The 19,273-nt window shown below is 44.3% G+C and overlaps 1 protein-coding gene across 1 annotated transcript; it reads left to right on the top strand.

Annotated features, from left to right (window-relative positions):
* Positions 1 to 4,385: 4,385 nt before the first annotated feature.
* On the top strand, positions 4,386 to 19,046 carry DUSP5 (dual specificity phosphatase 5). Its single transcript, XM_074959371.1, has 4 exons — positions 4,386 to 5,101; positions 9,790 to 9,932; positions 13,312 to 13,531; positions 17,422 to 19,046. The coding sequence occupies exons 1-4, from the start codon at positions 4,708 to 4,710 to the stop codon at positions 17,820 to 17,822; spliced, it is 1,158 nt and encodes a 385-aa protein (XP_074815472.1). The 5' UTR covers positions 4,386 to 4,707; the 3' UTR covers positions 17,823 to 19,046.
* Positions 19,047 to 19,273: the final 227 nt, after the last annotated feature.

The following is a 19,273-nucleotide window of genomic DNA, read 5'->3' as shown; positions in this document are numbered from 1 at the left end:
AATCCCAGGTATGTATTTACCTTCATTTCTAGACCTCAGTTTACCAGCATCACTGACACAAACCTGCTATCTCGCTGCTTGCTGCTCTGTATTTGACATCAGCAATTTTGAATTTAGAAAGGGAGATTATGGAAAACTTCATATGCCTTTAAAAGAAATGTCAAGCTGTCCGCTCTGCGGTTTTGTCCCTCATTTTGAGTCTCTCTCACATTTGAAATTTAGCTTCACAAATTGGGGCAGAGCAGCTTAAGGACTTTGCTTTGGGAAGGATGATTTTGTGGTTAAATGCACTGGACTGGGAATCGAGATCTAGGTCCAGCTCTCATAGATTTCTATGTGTAACCACAGACAAGTCACTTAAACTCTCTGTGCCTCAGTTCCCCATCTCTCAAATGGGGCTAACAGCACTTCCTTTCTCTCATCCTTTGTCAGTCTTCTCTATTTAGCCTGTAAGCTCTTTGAGGCAAAGGTTCTCTTACAATGGGCATGTACCGCACCTAGCACAATAGGGCCTTTATGCACTATAATTATACTAATAAACACAACAGGTGGTCATGAAAAGCTGGCTGATCACGTATCTCTTCCCTTTAAATATGTAGAGCTCAAAGGAGCAGTGTTTATTTATTTGACTAAGCCTTTTTAAAGCTGTTTTTTAATTATATTCTTAATAAAGGCACACTAGGTCTTTTAAGAGGCAGCATTTTATTCTTGAACAGTGTAGCCTGGATATTGCACATGTGGGAGCTTTTACCTGTATTTACAGTTAAGCTTTGTTCTGACCCTTTTCTCTAGCAGGAGCCAAGTGCCAGCGTTTCTGAAATACAAAGGAAAAGTTTCTCATTGTTTCCCAAGAACAAGGAGAAACAAAGAGTCTCGGATTGTGGGGGAAAGAATGAAATAATGTAAAGGAAATAGTGTGAAATAAAAGGAAAGAGACCAGTTGCTCCCAGAGGGCTGATAAAAAAGCCCAGAACAATGGAAGAAATAGCCAGAGAGATTAACAAGGGGGAGGAGGGGAGAGACAACACAGCAGCAGGAGGTAATGATGGCAGGTGCAGGAGGGAGGCAGAATGGGGGAGGGGAGTTTCCTACCTAAACCAGGGTGGTTTTTGGCTTGCTCAACCACTTCCCTTTACAAGAATCCAACCCGCTTCTCTCTTCTCACTTTGAGCACCTGCTAATAGCAAAATAAAGGAACCACACCAATGCCTCACACCAAACTGAGAACAGTCTGGGTCCAATCCTGCAGCCCCTACGTGACTAACCCCATGCACTCAATAAATTACAGGATCAGGTCCTGTATTGCTGATGTATTCCTAAATGTGAGAGGGGTGTTATAGGAAAGAATCCCAGTCATTTAACACAGTAACCATGGGCTTTGTCAGATGGCTGGGGTGGGCTGGGGAAAGGGACAGTCAGGCTCCCTCCTCTACCCCCTCACTTTTCTCTTGTGCTTCCATCCTGAGAGTAAGAGAAGACATGTGACTGGTTTTCCCCCTCCCCCGCTTCTTGGGCAGGGGAACTTTGCATCTTCTTTCCTGCATCCTTCTCTTCCTCTTCCATTGTGTTCTGTGGACGTGAATAAGGAAGGATTAGTTGGAGAGGATGAGTTCACTTGCCTGGTCTCCAAACTTCCCAGCTTCACACCCACTGACTGTTTCAGTCAGGGGGAGTAAATGTTAAGGGGGGGAGTCTTTCCACAGTCCACTCTCTACAGATGAGATTCCCTGAGTGGGAGGAAGAGTGGTCCATGGCTAAAGCTCAGGGCTGGGAGGCAGGAAATGTGGGTTCTCATCACACTGAGCCTTAGACTTCCTGTGCCTGAGACTTCACCTCTCTGTTAGATTCCCCACCTGCGAAATGGTGATAATAGTTACCTACCTCAGGGTTGGGGATGAGGCTTTGAGACTGTGGGGTAGAAGGTGCTTTGGGAATGCAAAGCCTGCCTACATTCAAGCTGCTAGAGGTAGCAGGGGCATGTAGCCTCGACCCACTCACCAGAGACTTTCATCAGCATCGGCACCACCTGATTGGCTGTTTTTGTCTCATCATAAGGCTGGCTGTTTTGGGGAATGTCAGGGTGGATGGAAAGGAGTACTAGTGGCACCTTAGAGACTAACCAATTTATTTGAGCATAAGCTTTCCACTGAATGCATCCGATGAAGTGAGCTGTAGCTCACAAAAGCTTATGCTCAAATAAATTGGTTAGTCTCTAAGGTGCCACTAGTCCTCCTTTTCTTTTTGCGACTACAGACTAACACGGCTGCTACTCTGAAACCTGTCAGGGTGGATGGAGCCGTCTGGGGCATGTGGAGAGATTACAAGAGGCAGGGGAAGGGGGTACTATAAAAATAATCATAGCATGTACCTAATGCCACCTCAAACATTTTCTTTGCATGTTGTCTGTCTACTTCATAAAATCTATCTTATCTACGTATCAAGAACTTCTGGTATGAGGTAGGTCAAAGGACCAATTTGATATTGGAGGCTCAACGGGAGCCTTCCCCCCTAAGGTTCATTCTGAATATATTCCTGATACCTGGAGGCTACCTGGTAACAAGGCAGTGTTGTTCCAATGTGCAGCTTTCGTCGCTAAAAAATTAATCCTACACAATGGAAAAGTTGATCCCCACCAACCACTGATACGTGGCTTGGTGATGTGGCTGACCTCACAGCTAACGAACAACTGGCATTCCGTAGAAGGAGACTGCCTGAAAAATTCAAAGCAATTTGGGCTGACTTTTCAGAGGTGTATGACTAATGCAGTCCCCCTGGACATAGATATATCGCTTCCCCTCCTATCCCTTAATCATAACCCTCTTTACTTTATTTTGTTCGTTAGGATGAATCTTGTACTTTGGTATATTTGTAGTATTTGAAAAAATTAAGGTAGATTATAATTTCTTATCTATTTAAATTTTAAGCAGTTTGGGTTAGGGACGGTATCTTCAGTATGTTCTGTGAGCTGCCTGGAACACTTTTGAGGCATCAGCTAAATAATGACATACATACATAATGTTTTGAATTAGTGTCCGTATCATCTTTAGTGGCTGCTGTAGTTTGGTTCTGAGCGTATGCTTTCGTGTAGCGGTTGTGCCTACCTTTCAGGTATTGCCAGGGCCCATTTGGTCATCTTACAAAACATATGTACAATGAAATAAAATGTCACATCAGATGCCCTAAGTGGTGGTGGTTATTTGTACTGGGGTAGTGTCTAGAGGTCCCAGTCAGGATGTGGGGCCCCATTGTACTAGTCAGTGGTCCTCAACCTGTGGCCCAATCAGCACACAGCTGTGGCCCATGTGACCTCCTCGGGGCCATAGCGGTAGTATTGGATGTGGCCCACAATGGTAAATAGGTTGAGAACCACTGTGCTAGATACACTCCTCACCCATACTGTCTCAGAGGGTATGATCTAAGTACATAATGATTCTTATAGCGTCCACAAGTGTACTAGGTGATTTGCAGAGTGTAAAATAAGTCCCCTGCCTCAAAGAGTTTATAATCTAGAATCTAGTCGTGATATAAGTAAGAGTAATATGCAAAAAAGGGGTGAGGTTGACGTATTTCAGGACGTATTCCCACATGTCATACCCACCCCTACACCACCTCCTCCCCGTTTAAAACCTATTACCATTGCAAATCTATCCTACCACTAATTCTCCTTGATCGTTACCCTGTGTTTTGCCATTTGTCTCAGACTGTGCTGTACCGTAGGCCTTGTCTACACTGGGGGTCTGCCTTGCTTTTAGCCACCACTGTTGCTGCAACCCCCGGGGTGCAGGCCGACAAATCTGCTCTTCTCACGGGGGTAGTGTACCCCTCCTAGAATTTGCACTTGGCCACAGTTTCTATCAGTTTTGCCTCTGCTTTAGGGCTCGGCACTGATGTCTGTAACCAGGGCCCGGCTTCCTGTCGATTTACATCCCTGTTGGTGTCTCATCAGAAGACTAGCTACGGTTTTAAAACCAGCCCCATGAGGTAGCTGCAGCCCTTTGAAGCCTCCCCTTCTCCCTGGGCCAGATTCTAAGAAAGGTGAGCAACCTCCGCCCCCTCCCTCCCCTTCCTTGCCCCCCATCCCGCTTCCTCGCTTTCATTACTAAGTCAGCGGGGCCCGCGGTGATGAGTGAGTTGAAGGAGGCTGATGACGGGAGAATTTCTGAGGCGTTCTTCAACTTCCTCTGCTCAGCTCTGACTAACTCTTTACTGAGCAGCGCCTCTGCCTTCCCGCAGGCGCCGCTCACGGGGGAGGGGGGGGGAGGGGCTCGCTTCCCTCCCCCACCCCGCCTTAGTGGCCGTGGCCCCAGCGTGGAGGGGGCGGGGGTTGCCCATATTTAGAACGTTGGTGGCGTCACTCTCCTTATATGGGCAGTGCCGTCAGGAGCCGGCGTTCCATTCAGATAAATTTCCTCCCCGGCGAACGGAATCCCCTGCTGCTCCGGTGGAAATGCGACGGCGGAGCCGGGCGCGCCGCAGCGGCAGGCAGGGGGGATCGGGGGACCGGCTGTAACCGCTCGAGCCCAGCCCGTTTAACCCCCGGCCCTTGTAGCGGAGGGGACCCCGCTCCCTTCCCTTCCCATCCTCAATTTAAGCCACGCAAAAGCGAGACCTCCACCCCCACCCCAGTTCATTGCAGCCTGATCCGCCGCTGGCGACGCTCGAGGAGAGGCTCTGCTCAGCCCAGGGGGGCTGTGGCCGGAGACCGCGATGAAGAAGGTGGCGGCCCTCGACTGCCGCCAGCTCCGGAAGCTCCTGCGGAAGGAGCCCTCCCGCTGCCTGGTGCTGGACTGCAGACCCTACCTGTCCTACTCGGCCTCCCGCCTGCGGGGAGCGCTCAATGTCAACCTCAATTCGGTCGTGATGCGCCGGGCCCGCGGCGGGCCCGTGCCCCTCAACTTCGTGGTGCCGGACGAGGCGGCCCGCACCCGGCTGCTGCTGCCGGGGGAAGGGGCGGCGGCGGCGCGGCTGGCGGCGGTGGTCGTCCTGGATCAAGGCACCGGGCACTGGCAGAAGCTGAAGAAGGAGAGCACGGCGCAGATCGTCCTCAACGCGCTGCTGTCCAGCCTGCCGGAGGCCGGGGCCAGGGTCTGCTTCCTGAAAGGTCAGCGGGGCGATGGGCCGGGGAACTGGGGGCGAATCGGGGCGTAGAAAGGTAGGGGGAGGCGGGTAGAATAGAAAACAAGGGAGGGGAGGGGAGAGGTGAGAGCGCAGTGCACGGGGAGGGAGGGAAAGCGGCCCCGCTCTGTTATTTCTCTAGCGACGAAATCCGACAAAAGCCTCCGGCCAGTGGAGCCAGGTAACAGCGGCGGTCCCCGCAGAGCGACATACGCAGACGGAAAGAGCAGCGTCCACCTCTGGGCTGGGGACACGAGCAATATTTGACACACGGGAGGTCACGCTGAAGTTTCATTTCATTTATTTTCCCCGCCCTGCAAATCACCCCCTGGTAGACCCCGGCCTGGCTGTCCCTAACTAGACGTGAGTTAAGGGGCTGACGTTAGGGTGGCCGAAGCCACCTTTTGAGGAATAAGAACCGTGTGTGTGTGTGTGGGGGGGGTTCATTACCATGGAACCAGGTGGCTTCAGCGTGGATATGGATTTGAGCTATCTGCAGGGTTAATGAGTCACACAGGTAAGAGTATGCTGGGTTGTTTCCAACCTGCGTGCCCTGTTTCAGGGATGAATTCCTCTTTCTACCAAAAGGGAACAATGGATTATTTCGCTTGGCAGTGTTGCCGAGTGTCTGAAATCCTCTACAATGGTGGAAACTATCTCAGTCAGACATATCATAACTCCTGCGTGTAACTGAAAACCCAAACCCCAAGTAGTCTGTTCCCGTGTTCAGCAGAGCAGAGAACACCTAAGTAACCTGTGAAGAACAGTGCTATAAAGACTTCTCTGGGGCCCGCAGTATTGCCCCAGCGTGAGACTCCTATGGCTGATGTCACCAATACAGTACTCCCAATGACTATTTATAGCATTTTCATTGCTGGTTTTTGTTTGTCTTTTGTGTCATGCATGGGCCATAAAACAATAAAAATGAGCACTCAGCCCTTTCTTCTGTCCGCCCTGCTCACCCTTCTCCTTCATTTCTCCTCCTAACGCTTTTGTCTTTTTTACCCTTGCTTTTTCATTCCCTTTTTCAAAAATCCTGTCTGCTTGTGCTCTTCTCAATGCTGTTAGTAAAGGGGAGGGAGGGATCCCTGTAAAGAAACAGAAGCCCTGTTCCATACTTTTTCAGTAACACTTCATCTTGTGGTTTTGCAGCTCTTAAGCTGCAGTTTTCTATTCCAGAAAACAGCAGAAGATTTTATTCCTGAAAGGATTTTAAAATGTAAAGTAGATATTTAAAACAAAGAAAAAGGCTTCCAATCCCTCCCAATAAACAAACAAATGATTGCAGTAAATGCTGGGAAACTAGGGCATTTGTAAGTGAGGAGCGGATAAGTTTTAAATCGTAGGTGTCTGTGTGAATTACAAACCCATTGATAAGCATGAAGTGTAATCTTTTAGTGACCACAGGCTAATCTGATCAGCTCTTCTGTTCACATTGTCTCATTGCAATTTGTGCGTCATATAAGGAACAACACAACAGAGAGGAGTGTAGTTGCATGAGATACAGGCATATATTCCGTGGTACGAGGCTGAAGGAAGGCCCTTGTACCGGAGATGGGAATATGTAGTAATATTATATCCTCTTCCCTTGGATGAGCTCAAAGCATTTTCCGAATGCCAAGTTAAGCTTTTCAACACCCCTGTGAGGTAGAGGTTAAGTGACTTGTCCAAGGTCACTCAGGAAAAGCTGGGAAAAGAGCAAGATCTTCTGATTCTCAGTCTTGTGTTTTAACCACGAGACCATCTTTTCCCTCCTAATGCACTGCCCCTCCCTTTGAAGTTGTGTTTGTGGGATGTGTAATATATCTGAGGAAGAGTGAAATGTATGGGTTTTATTGCAAAATGTTTTCTATCCACTCAGTGTAGAAGTACTTTCCCTTAATTAGTAAAACTACAGACTCTCTTCCCCTTTCCCCCTCAACCCTGTTTCATTTCCAATAAACACACTGGAAGCTTGAGTCCACCACGCAGGAACATAAAATATGTAGCAGCATTTAGGAAATGGTGCGGTTTGAAACAAGCCAGGCTGACTCAGTGGGCAGCTAGGCTGACTCAGTAGGGAGAGAGACCCTTAGAAGTCACGGTGGTTCTGGGAGATGCCTTCTTCCGAAATGCCGGGGGAAATAAGAATCACTTTTGAAACTCTCTGATCACTGGTCAGAAAACAGTTTAATTTTGTTTTCAGTAACATTGACATTGCTGCCTAACCCCAGGTATGTGAAATGGATCATCCTGTTGATTGTTGGAGGGGTTTTTTTCCTGGAAGCTGTAGCTGGCTTTGGTAGGCAGGCTGTCCTAAAGCCTCAGTCTGTATTTTGAACTGTGTTAAAAATCATCTGACTGTAGTGTGAGGACATAAACATGAAGAGCTATAAGAGAGACCGTTCTTAATCTTTCTCCCTGTCATCCTTGTTTACCATTCAAGGGGGTGGCATGAAGAGAGGGGGAACTGGGGAAAGTGTGGCTAATTGGGGTCTGACCCAGGGAGTTATGATGAGATTGAGGCATGAGTCAGACTCTTGTCAGCTAATCACAGTGCCCTGTACAATTCGATAGGGAATTGCTTTTAGTACTGAGTAGCGTCATGCCTGTTTGGGTGGGTTTTTTGTAAGCCTCCCTTACTTGTTTAGCTCTAGGAGTTCAATGTGTCAGATCTTCCATGTGTGGAGGAGCAGTTTCTGTGGGGGTGGGGGGGAGAGGGGTCATGGAAGGGTAAAACAATAAATCACTTACCACTGGGTAGTGGTACTAGCTTCATATAACAAGAATTACGTTAATGATTGATGAAAATAGAGATGTGTACTGTGCTTCAATGGGATGAGCAATGTAGTATTTGCAGAAATGACCTCAAGGAAGTTAGGTTTGGGGAGGGGGGGAGAGGATGACCCATTTTAAGAATGGTCTGCAAATATCTTGATCCCCAAGGCTTGCAGTTAACCATTTGCCGGCTGCACCCACAATCTGCCCAAGAGAAATCTGTGTCTCTGTTGAAAACATATCTAGATTTCTCTTGGGTGGATTTCTATGCTTATTCAAGAGGAAAAACAACAATATGGGTCATAAATAGATATAATGGTTAAATATATAAATAACATAGATTCTTCCTACGCAAGGAAGACTGATCAAAACCTCGCCGGCGTTTGGGTTGTTTTGAGAGGCAGGGGGTTTGAGAGGCAATTTCAAGGCATGGTTGTGGGTGAGTTTGAGGTTACTTACCTAAAGAGCCAACACTATTTGCCCTGGATATTACTTTATTAGCCCCTTTAAAGCCCTGTATTTTATTTATTAATTTGCCTCCTGACCTAGTGACTTTCACTGCGTGCTCACTGGCAAAGGGTTGCACTGTCTTGCAGTAGGTGGAAAGGTATACTTCTGAATTATGAATGGATGGGATTACTATCCTTCTAGGGCCTGATCTAAAGCCCATTGAAGAAAATAGAAAAAATATTGCAACTCCAGCACCCGTGTTATTAAGAGCAACATGAATTTCAGCATATGTCCTTTTTATTAGACATCTGAGACACAGGTTAAAATGTCAGCATGACTGTACCATGCGAATACATCCAGATTACTTATGCAGTCATTCAAAACTTTAGCACTTCTGTTGTTCTTGAGGAATTCCATTAATGTGGTACCCTGCACTGACATTGTGTATAGTAGTAATAAACTAGTAGTAATAAATGGTTGCAAGTCAGCTAAGCATATCTTGCATTTATTTGGTCTGGGGGCCTTATTTACTTAAGGGCCACACTCCTGAGGATTATTAAATTTACTGTTAAAACTTATTCTTCCTTTTTTCTTTTACTGGAAACTCACTAAAAGGCGCAATTAATAAAGTACAAAAAATGGCTTTTAAATGATTTCTGTTCCAACTGTTCACATTCACGCTTGAAAGTGATGTGCAGAATATTCACGGTGGTGAAATAGATGTCAGTTTAGCTAATGACAAACTTTGAGTTACAATGTAATAATAGGATTAATTCCTTTTCATTAGCAACACAGTGAATATAACACTGTACTTAAACGGTGCAGAATAGCTCATGTGGGGCTATCCAGTTGTCAAAGGCTATCACAGGATTTCATTAAGTTTTATGGCTGTTATTTAATGGATCGATTTCATTCAAAACATCTTCATTAACTTTCAATCCCTTGTGATTGTGTAATTAATCATCACAGTGCAAACACCTCCTATATGTTTATACTCGTATAAAAATGCAAATATATGGAATTCATTTATGTTATTTATGTTGTCACAATGCATAGAGTAATAATTGATATTAAGAGGATGAAAACTGTAGCTAGCAATCTCCTTTTCTGTCTCAAGTGCTAGAAATTCTGATAATTTATAAAATACATTAAATGGTTAGTCCTCATGAAGTTAATATTTGCCAGATTCAACAGATTTACATTCACAAACGGTTTTAAACTGTATCTATCAGCTTTTTAGCAAGTTAATAATTGTTAGCTATAGTGCAGTTTTTCTTTGAGAGCACAAAGCCTTTTTAAACAAACACTTTGACTGAATGGAACTTTCTTTGTTATTGAACACCCCATGGGAGAGGTCATTTATTATGCAGTATTCTGATTTATTGGAAGCTTAACTTCTGAGCCAGCTTAATTAACTAAATTTTCAGAAACCTGAAAATTCATATTTCTCTCTCTGTTTTTTCCTAGGGGGATATGAAACCTTTTACTCTCAATATCCTGAGTGCTGTGTAGATGTAAAACCCATTTCCCCAGAGAGAAATGAAATGGAGAGAAACCTCAACAGCCACTGTGAGAAGCAGAGCACCAACCACAAACCGGCTTACGATCAGGTGTGTTTAGGGGAAGCTGTAAATAATTCTCCCTGTCCCCTCCCCCACCTAGACATTTTCCAGGGCTTCCTGTTATAATTGACTATTCACTCTGTTATTTTCATCTGGTGCTTCAATTAAGCTGTCAAAGAATGGGTCTGTGGTTTTTCCTGTTTTCCTGGGGTCTTAAGTGCTGAGGGCTTGAGACCAGGACTGGAGCCAGCAAATACCATTTAACAGAGCAAACACATTCAAAATGATCTGACAAATGCTGTAGGGGAAGGGAAACAGGGATAAGGAGAACATAGCATTTGCTGCACTTCTGAGGTTCAGATTAGTTGTAGGTTATTTCTTAGGGGCTTAAAGGGAAAGGCAGTAGGGAATCCTCTGTCCTCTTTTTGCAACGCCTCCAATTTATGCAAAAAAAAAAAAAAGTTGGAAAAAATTTACAATTTAGTTACCTTAGAGTCTAACTATTTATGATATCAAATATGCATATATGTGTGATACGTAATATTTTCACAGAGCCAGCTTCTGCTCCCATTAACTTCTGTGGTACAGGATTAAGCCCACAGAGAGAGCTTTCACTTAACCCAAGAAATAGGAAAAAAAGCAAAATACCATCTGTCTTACTTTTAAAAAATCCATAATTCCAGATGTGCAAGATAGTCTTTGTGGTATCTTGGGACAATAATATTTGTAAATATCTGATTCTACCCCCCCCCCCCCCCCCCGCACTGAGAAATAACCAAATCTTGATCTGAGAAACTGTGGCCACTCCTCTGGAGGTACTGCCAGCCAAAGGAATCATGATGCCTCTTGAATTAAAGCCCCTAAGTAGATCACAAGTGATAGCTGCATCTGTTATCGATCTACCTTGTGAAATATCTGCATACCACTACTGATGCAAACAGACCTGGGTGCTAGTAAAAAAGCCATTGTAGTGTGAATCGGCAATCCGCATGTCGAGTAAAGAGCTGTTCCAAATACTGCTCAGTAGTACCTTGTACTAGTGTTTTCAAAACAAGGAAAACCACAAACCAACACAGCTAGCGCAAATATTATATTTTGTTGACTTTCTCATTACACTGGCAAGTACGTCACAGTCGGCAAAAGGAGACTTTCCTTTTCAAAATCCTTAAGCAACAAATGTCACTCTAGGGGACTTAAATCTTAAAGCAGGGACAGGAAAAGAACCGCCACATGTATTATCAGCCATTAAGGACTTATGCATCTATCTACCTTTGATCTCCAGTGCTTTTCAGTCCCCTGTATCAGTGGTTCTCAACCAGGGGTACATATACCCCGGTGGGTACACTGGGGTCTTCCAGGGGGTACATCAATTCATCTAGATATTTGCCTAGTTTTAGAACAGGCTACATAAAAAGCACTAGTGAAGTCAGTACAAACTAAAATTTCATACAGACAATGATTTGTTTATACTGCTCTGAAATGTAAGTACGATATTTATATTCCAGTTGATTAATTTTGTAAATCTATGGTAAAAATGAGAAAGTAAGCAACCTTTCAGTAATAGTGCGCTGTGACACTTTTGTATTTTTATGTGTGATTTTATAAGCAAGTAGTTTTTAAGGTGAAACTTGGGGGTACACAAGACAAATCAGACTCCTGAAAGGGGTAGAGTAGCCTGGAAAGGTTGAGAGCTACTGCCCTGTATGACATGCAAGGAACCACTCCTGCAATCCGCAACAGATGCAGATTCATTTTAACAGGAACAAGACACCAAAGGGACCTGTGGGTGCCCTGCACTTTGTTGGATTGGGACCCCTAGAAGCCCAGTTGAAATTACTGGGGCTATTCATATGCCAGAAGCTGGGAATGGGCGACAGGGGATGGATCACTTGATGATTACCTGTTCTGTTCATTCCCTCTGGGGGCACCTGGCATTGGCCACTGTCGAAAGACAAGATACTGGGCTAGATGGACCTTTGGTCTGATGCACTATGGCCGCTCTTAAGAGTGAGAGTGGGAGGACTAGGTTCTGTGAATAGTATATTGTTTAGAAGATCAATTTCTCTGTGGTACTTCCTCTTTGTGGGATTTCCACTGGGGAAATCCTCACACACACAAACACACCCAGGGGAACACTTCTGATTACAGCTCTCAGTCTGGGGTCGAGATGATTTTGTTCAGTGGTGTTCTGTTTCTTGAACCTGGAGGCCGGTTTTGTCCTGAGCAGGCTGAGAATGTTCATTCCTTTTTACCACTGAACAAAACATTGACTAAAAGGCACTCTTTTGGAGGGTGTCTTGAGGTGACCTGCAAAGGGAAAGCACTCACATTCCAGCCGCTTTCCCAGCATGTGCTGAATAACGGCATTAATAGCCAGACTAAGGCAGGTATTCAGCGTCCTGCGAATGAAGGCAGTGCCACTCAGCCTAGGTGCTGTGCAGTGAGCGCACCATGGGAAAGTTACCTGCTGAGTCTTTGAAATGCTTCTCTGTTAGGCTGTGTTTTGGGTTTTGTTCCCTTTCTTCCCCCCTTCCCCCGCATCTAGTATTTACTTCCTTTCATGGAAGAAGGAACAGAGATTACATCTCTGGTGGCAGAAAGCTGTGGGTGGCCCAGAGCAGCAGCAGTGAGTGTGTGGTGCATATGACGTGGCAGAGTTCTGTGCCTCCATGTTACTGCTGTTAGGCGTGCAGGAAATGGAGGCAGCTAAGTTAAGCTTTGTCACTGAGGTCGGGGGAGGCTCTGCAAACAGACACCAGCTGTCACTGTGCAAGTCTCTCTTAGGTGTGGGTGAAAAAGGTGCTTTACTCTTCAATCCATTTATGTTTTCAGGTTTGCTTTCAAAGCAGCCATACAATAAACACACACACACACACATCTAGGCATTCGGAAGTCTAGTGTGTGTGTGTGTGGGGGGGGATTGTTTGTTTTTTGGTTTTTTTTCTTGGTTACAAATTGGGTACTGTGAGGTTTCTTGTTAACATACTTGGTGTGCGTGGGTTCCAAGCCCTGCACTGATCGCACGAACTGGTTTTCTGTGCACACCTTTGTGCACTGCTTTGAAATGGCACCTTCTTGTCTCCGCAAACTCTCCAGGGAAATTAGCTTCACATATGAAAGCACTTTGGGTGGGTTCTAAGGGGAAGCACTTTAAAGAAAGCAGGAAACATCATGTGTGTGAGTGGGCTGGAACTGGTTTTGGACCTTAAAGCTGTGGATGGACAAGAAAATGAAAGCCTTTTTCTGTGTGGGCTCTGCCATTACAATGATTCACTGGCCAGGATCTAAAACCACCAGACAGGGAGTCAGCACCCACGCTGGCTCTGCTGAATTTCTCTGTTCAATGATTCTGCCATAACTTAAGACAAAGCTCACTTTGGGGGGGTGGGAAAAAGCAAAATAACATATTTTTCTCTTTAACTTCTAGGGTGGTCCAGTTGAAATCCTGCCTTTCCTTTACCTTGGCAGTGCCTACCATGCTTCCAAGTGTGAGTTCCTAGCCAATCTGCACATCACAGCCTTGCTCAATGTCTCCAGGAAAGGTTCAGAGTCCTTTAAAGAGCAATATTGTTATAAATGGATCCCAGTGGAGGACAGTCACATGGCAGACATCAGCTCTCACTTCCAGGAAGCCATAGATTTCATTGGTAGGTATAGCTATTCTACTATATCTTTAAAAAATATTTAAAAGAGTCACTGCATTTTAAAAAATCTCAAATACTCTATACTTCTATAGCATCTTTCAGCCAAGGAACTCAAAGCGCTTTTCAAATCATGAGAGGCCCATGATGCGGTCAAGTATTATACTGATTTCACTTAAGGGCAAATTGACATTGGGAGTGGTTAAGGATTTTGTTTAAGGTTTCATGATAAATCAGTGGTAAAGTTAGGAATAAAACCCAGCAACCTGATCGCCTTCTCTTGTCCTAACCACTAGACAACACACTTAAAAACTAGATCTATATCTGTGTCTGAATATGAAAACTGCTGTTTAAATACTAAATTTAGATCTATGTGCAAAATCCATATGGAATTGGCATACAAATTAACTTTTGAAAGGGAAAACTGCATTTAACCGTTCTTTCTTGTAAATGAGATTCATTTTAAAAAAATCTCTTCTAGCTAAATGCAGCAACTAATTTACACACATTCCTAGAAAAGGGAAAGCACAAATTATTTTCACGCATTCCTAGATGTCATTGCAAATGCCCAAGCTTATTTTAATCATGTATAAAATTAGACTGATATTTTTTTCTCATCATCAGATGAATTAAAAGCAGGCAAATAAGAAAAATGTGGACTGGGAGCATAGTTTCTTTCCAGGTCTCTCTTCCAGATTTGTGTAGAGAGCAGAATTTGAGGATAAATATGATTTACATTTGGCTTTGTAGGGGGAAGACGGGACAAAGCAACTCAGTGGTATCAAGTTGCACAGATCACGGGCATGCGTAGGGCAGGGGCAATGGGATGGTGCTGGAGATAATTATATGAGGTTTCTTTCGGTGTCTGTAAGACTGTAGCAAACACACATGTAATTTCAGCCCAATAAAGGAATGTTTCCAAAGACGATGGTCTTCCTTCTAGCTTTCATATGGGGGTGCCTTCTGCACATCGGACCTTGTCCAAAGCCTATTGATGTTAATGGAAAGACTCCCACTGACTTCCTTGGCCTTTGGATAAAGCCCATGATTCCTAGTGAATGCAGGGTTATCTTATTTATTTGTTTGTATTGCAGTAGTGCCTAGGAGTCCCAGTCATGGACCAGAACCCCACTGTGGCAGGTGCTGTACAAACACAGCACGTCCACATTATTGCAGAGCCATTTTGGCCTTGCTTCTCCTTTAAATCATTCTGATTACTAAAGCCTAGTCTACATGAGAAAATTAGGTCTATCAACTATCTCAGTCAGGAGGGTGAGAAATCCACACCACTGAGAGGTGGCATTAAGCCGACCTAAGTCCTGGTGCAGATAACACTAGGTCGACTGAAGAATTCTTCCACTGACCTAGCTACTGCCTTTCGGGGAGGTGGATTGCCTATGCCAATGGGAGAACCTTTTCCATCAGAGTAGGCAGCGTCTACACTGATGTGCTACGGTGGCACAGCTGCATTGACGCACTGGTGCCGCTAGAGCATTTTACATGTAGACAAGTGCTTAGTAACTTAGGGTATGTCTACACAGGGAGAAAAGATCCGTGTCCCACATGTGGTGGGCCTGGCTTAGCTGGCTTGGGCTCACCGAGCATGGATGGCATGGGGGAAAATTACTGTGTTGACTTTTGGGCGTGGGCCGGGGCCTGAGCTCTGGGACCCTGGGCGGGGGGAGCATCTAAACAGCATTTTTTCAGCGTTGACTGTGAGCCCAAGTCAGCTGACCAAGGCCAGCTAAGGGTTTTTTGTCCCTCTGTAGACACACCCTTTAACTTTTGCTTTTTAATAACCCTGTGTTGCATCAAATTGGGAGGCCTTCTGAAAGATCCAGTCCTCCCCTCTCACCCCCAGGATATTGGACAGACCTAGATAGGGTTAATGGCATGGCAATTAACTGTGTGGAGCACTACAGAAGGAAGCCACAATGTAAAACACATAGTCGATGGGGGTAGACTTGTGGGTGGAGACTTGTGCTATCAATAACATTTGAAAGGAAAACAGAGAGGAATTACAAAGTTAATTATGAAGTCTCTTTTTTTTCTGCCTGTCTGTTGCTGGTGGTTTAGTTGGGTCATTCAGATTCAGCGGACTCTTAAAAAGAGAGGGGTAGCTTGTAGGTTGTAACATACATTTCTCACCTCTAATTGCTTTCTTGTGCTGATGACTTATGGGGCTTTTTACATTTTTAAGGGGAAACTCCAGTGCACCACAATCAGTAGGGATTTTTTATTATGATTTTCCCCCTCTTCTGGTAGAAGTTGAGTCACTAGAACTCTCCAAACACTTTGAGGTTGGCTTAACTTTTGATTTTCCTTTTTATTTCTAACGTAGTGGGAACTGTAGATTTCTGTAGCGGTTCACACACACAGATTATTTTGTACGACAACTAAATTTAACCAGCTGCCGAGGATTTGGTCCTTCGTCAGATGACAAAAGGGGAAAGGAAAACAATAACGTGTTCAGCTTTTTATGTTTCAGGGTTATGTATAGAGCACACACTCATGTTCCATTTCTCAGTAAACTCAGGAACATATTTCTCAAGCCAGCCTGACCAGAGAATTTCTATTTTCAAACTGATTTTTATGGAAGGAGCTTATTTTAAGCATTTTTCTTTAATCTAATAACAATAATTGTGTTGTGTCAGTAACCTCCATGCCTCCTGATGTGGAAAACAGTAGTTTGCACAAGCCATTTATAGCCTGACTTAAGTCCAAGTATCCTTTAACTGGGCTATAATTAGAGACTTTATACTATTTATTATGCACTTTGTGGTGCTTGATTCCTGCGGCTTCCTTGGCATCCCCATACAACTGTGTGTGTGTGTGTGGGGAGAGGGGGCGGTGTACCAAAAAGATCCGGGGCAGGGCACAGAGATGGTATTTCACGTTGGCTAAGAGCCTATCTCAGCAGTGCTGAGAGACCTTGCTATAACGTAGCAGTGACCCAGCCATGTTATTCAGCAGTTCTGCCCTGCCAGCAAACAGGTGCATGCTCTGTTATGGTGCTGTAGTTCTCCTCTAGTTTTGTGTTATAACAGTCATTTTTGCTATGTAGATGAACCCTCAATTCTGTATCTTCACACACTGCGGTCGACAGCTCCCTGAGAGACTTTCAAAGATGGGTTGAGATACTTGCCCAGTGCAAACCCAATAACTTTCTATTTTCCAGTTTGGGACCATTTAACGTGGGTTTGTAGGTTGGTGTTGTGGGTGTATTTTTGCAACACAGCTGTCAAATGAGGGCAAATACGTGTAATGTTGTCTCTCAGAACCAAAGTGAGGTTCAGGTTCATCGTTTCTGAAAACACTAGTTGCCGAGGTGAACTTACCCAATCAAACTCAATTCTGCAGTCCTATCCCAAGTGAAACTCCTGCTGAGCATGATGGCAGCTTTGTCCAGGTTAGGACAGCAGAACTGGGCCCGTGCATTGATGACTTTGAGCACTAACAAAGAAAATGTTATGCAAGCTGCAAGGGCAGCATCATCCAAATGCCTGTTGGGTACCAAACTCTGTCCCACAAAGCTAAACGAATACAGCATTCTGATTGCTGTGGAATTGCTGATACTTTCCACCTTTTCTTTGTAGGAAAAGATAATTTAATTTTTTTGCGAAAGAGAAGGGGAAAAGACTTCTTAAAATTAGAGTTTGGGCCAAAGGGACAGCTCTTAAGCAGATCCCAATCTGTATTTTGACTCAGACCCATCTCTGCTTGATCATGAATTGTTTGTGTATCAAATAAGAGGGGGACTCGCCCTCCTGGATGACTGGACATGTGGCTTCTTCTAGATGATGCATTTTGTTTTCAGTGTCCCTTGAAATGAGAACTGCAGCATCCTTCCTGTCCGTAATGAGAACTAATGTCTGTAATGAATTATTTCTTTCCAGACTGTGTGAGGCGAGCTGGAGGCAAAATCCTGGTGCACTGTGAAGCCGGAATTTCACGCTCCCCCACCATCTGCATGGCTTATCTCATGAAAACGAAAAAGTTCCGCCTGGAGGAGGCATTTGATTACATCAAACAACGTAGGAGTCTGATCTCACCAAATTTTGGTTTCATGGGCCAATTACTACAGTATGAGTCAGAGATCCTGTCTTCCACTCCTAGTCCCCCTGTTGCCTCATGCAAAAGAGAAGCTGTGTCTTTTTTTGCAGAAGAACTGACTTTAAGCAAAAACTTCGAAGGCTCATGTTACACATTTCCTACCTCAGTCTTGAGTTCTGTGCCCATTCGTTCTCCTGTCCATCAGCTAAAACTTAGTCCTATTGCTGCATCTTCATCATGCTAAACCCTATTGGAAATTAGAAATAATATGTTCCTTTGTTACCAACTGTGATTCCAATAAGAACATTTCATGAACGTGCAATACAGAAGGCCTCACTGATTTATTCCAAAACAGAATAGTCATAGTGGGTGAAAACTTGTGTATATGGACACTGACTACCAACAAAAGTGATGTACACAGGGCTGGCTTTCTAAAGATTTAATGTCCTCTTTAAAAACAAACAAAACAACACTGCTTTTCTAAGTTTTTAATAGAGTGCAACCACTACTGTACTTCCAGACCCCTAGGGAACAATGGAACCCCTTCCACGTAAACGGGTCAGACCCATACAACTGTCTCTCAGTTCCTGTCTCTTTGAAAAATTGTAACAGCCTTGTTTAAAGGGTAAGCAATAAACAACTGTATCAGGAAAGATCAAGTCAAATGAAAAGCACAATCCTTGAAATGACAGGGAAGGCAAGCACTCTAATATTCGTTTTGCCTTTTTCCTTGTTGTTTGTTTTTCATGCGTCAGGGATTAAGCTGATCTGAAGCTGGGGTTAGGAAGAAATTTCCCTTTGTGATTTTATTATTGCAGAATCAGGGGCATTAGAGGGGGTTTTCACCTTTCTCAGAAGCATCAGGCATTGGGCCACTCTCTGTGACAAGATATTTAATTACATGGACCATTGATCTATTTAGGTGTGGCGTTTCCTGTGTTTCTGCATTTGCCTTTGTACTGTATGTGCTTTTACCTAACACAGAGAACCAGGGACTTTAAATGAAGCGATCAGGCTATCCTGCTGAGCTACTATATCTCATCTGTTATTTAAGAACTGCCCTATAATACTTGAACATCTATCTAACCCTCCTCAAAGTTACTCTTCCATCCATTGAAACTGTAATTGATGGAATTTAGACTAAAAGTCTCAGCCCCATCCTCTGACCCCTTCAAAGTGTTACTGGTTCGTACTATGTGGAGAAAAGTGGTCTTGTTCAGTGTTACATGGCTTGCTGTCATATGTATGATCACTCCCACCTAATGTTTCTTCTGATAAAATTGTCTCTCACAAGGGGACTGACTGTCTTTTGTGTTGAGTTTCTGTGTCTGCAGGGAGTTCGGTATGTGCTGCTGCTTTGTCCGTTGACCTTTGTTTTTTTTATATGGGAAATAGCAATAATTCCCTGAAGATCTTGTGAATGTGAAAGAAAAACTGAAATGTTTTTATGGAGTGTCAAATAAAAGAAAAACTGTTGAAAAAATTCTGCTTGCTTTACTTGCAACAAGTCCATTAGGCTCATAAACAGCTTGTGCCACAGAGTGTAGTGAAAGCAGTCTTGGGACATGGGAACCCCGAAGCAGATATACTGAAAGAGGAGAGAGTAAAAGCACCTGGGCTACCTGCAGAAGACCCCAAAAGTATGTATTTATTTAAGAAGCCTGAAACACGGTGGCTTATTTCCAGGTGGTTTGT

Source organism: Natator depressus, chromosome 7, assembly GCF_965152275.1.
Source record: "Natator depressus isolate rNatDep1 chromosome 7, rNatDep2.hap1, whole genome shotgun sequence".
NCBI lineage: Eukaryota > Metazoa > Chordata > Testudines > Cheloniidae > Natator > Natator depressus.
Note: the sequence above shows the minus strand (reverse complement) of the source record. Positions and strands in the feature narration are given on the sequence as shown.

Bases quoted from the DNA above. Each gene is read 5' to 3' on its own strand.
- DUSP5 (XM_074959371.1), top strand. From the start codon at position 4,708: ATGAAGAAGGTGGCGGCCCTCGACTGCCGCCAGCTCCGGAAGCTCCTG. The intron at 9,933-13,311 runs GTGTGTTTAGGG...TTTAACTTCTAG, and splicing joins ACAAACCGGCTTACGATCAG to GGTGGTCCAGTTGAAATCCT. The intron at 13,532-17,421 runs GTAGGTATAGCT...ATTTCTTTCCAG, and splicing joins GGAAGCCATAGATTTCATTG to ACTGTGTGAGGCGAGCTGGA.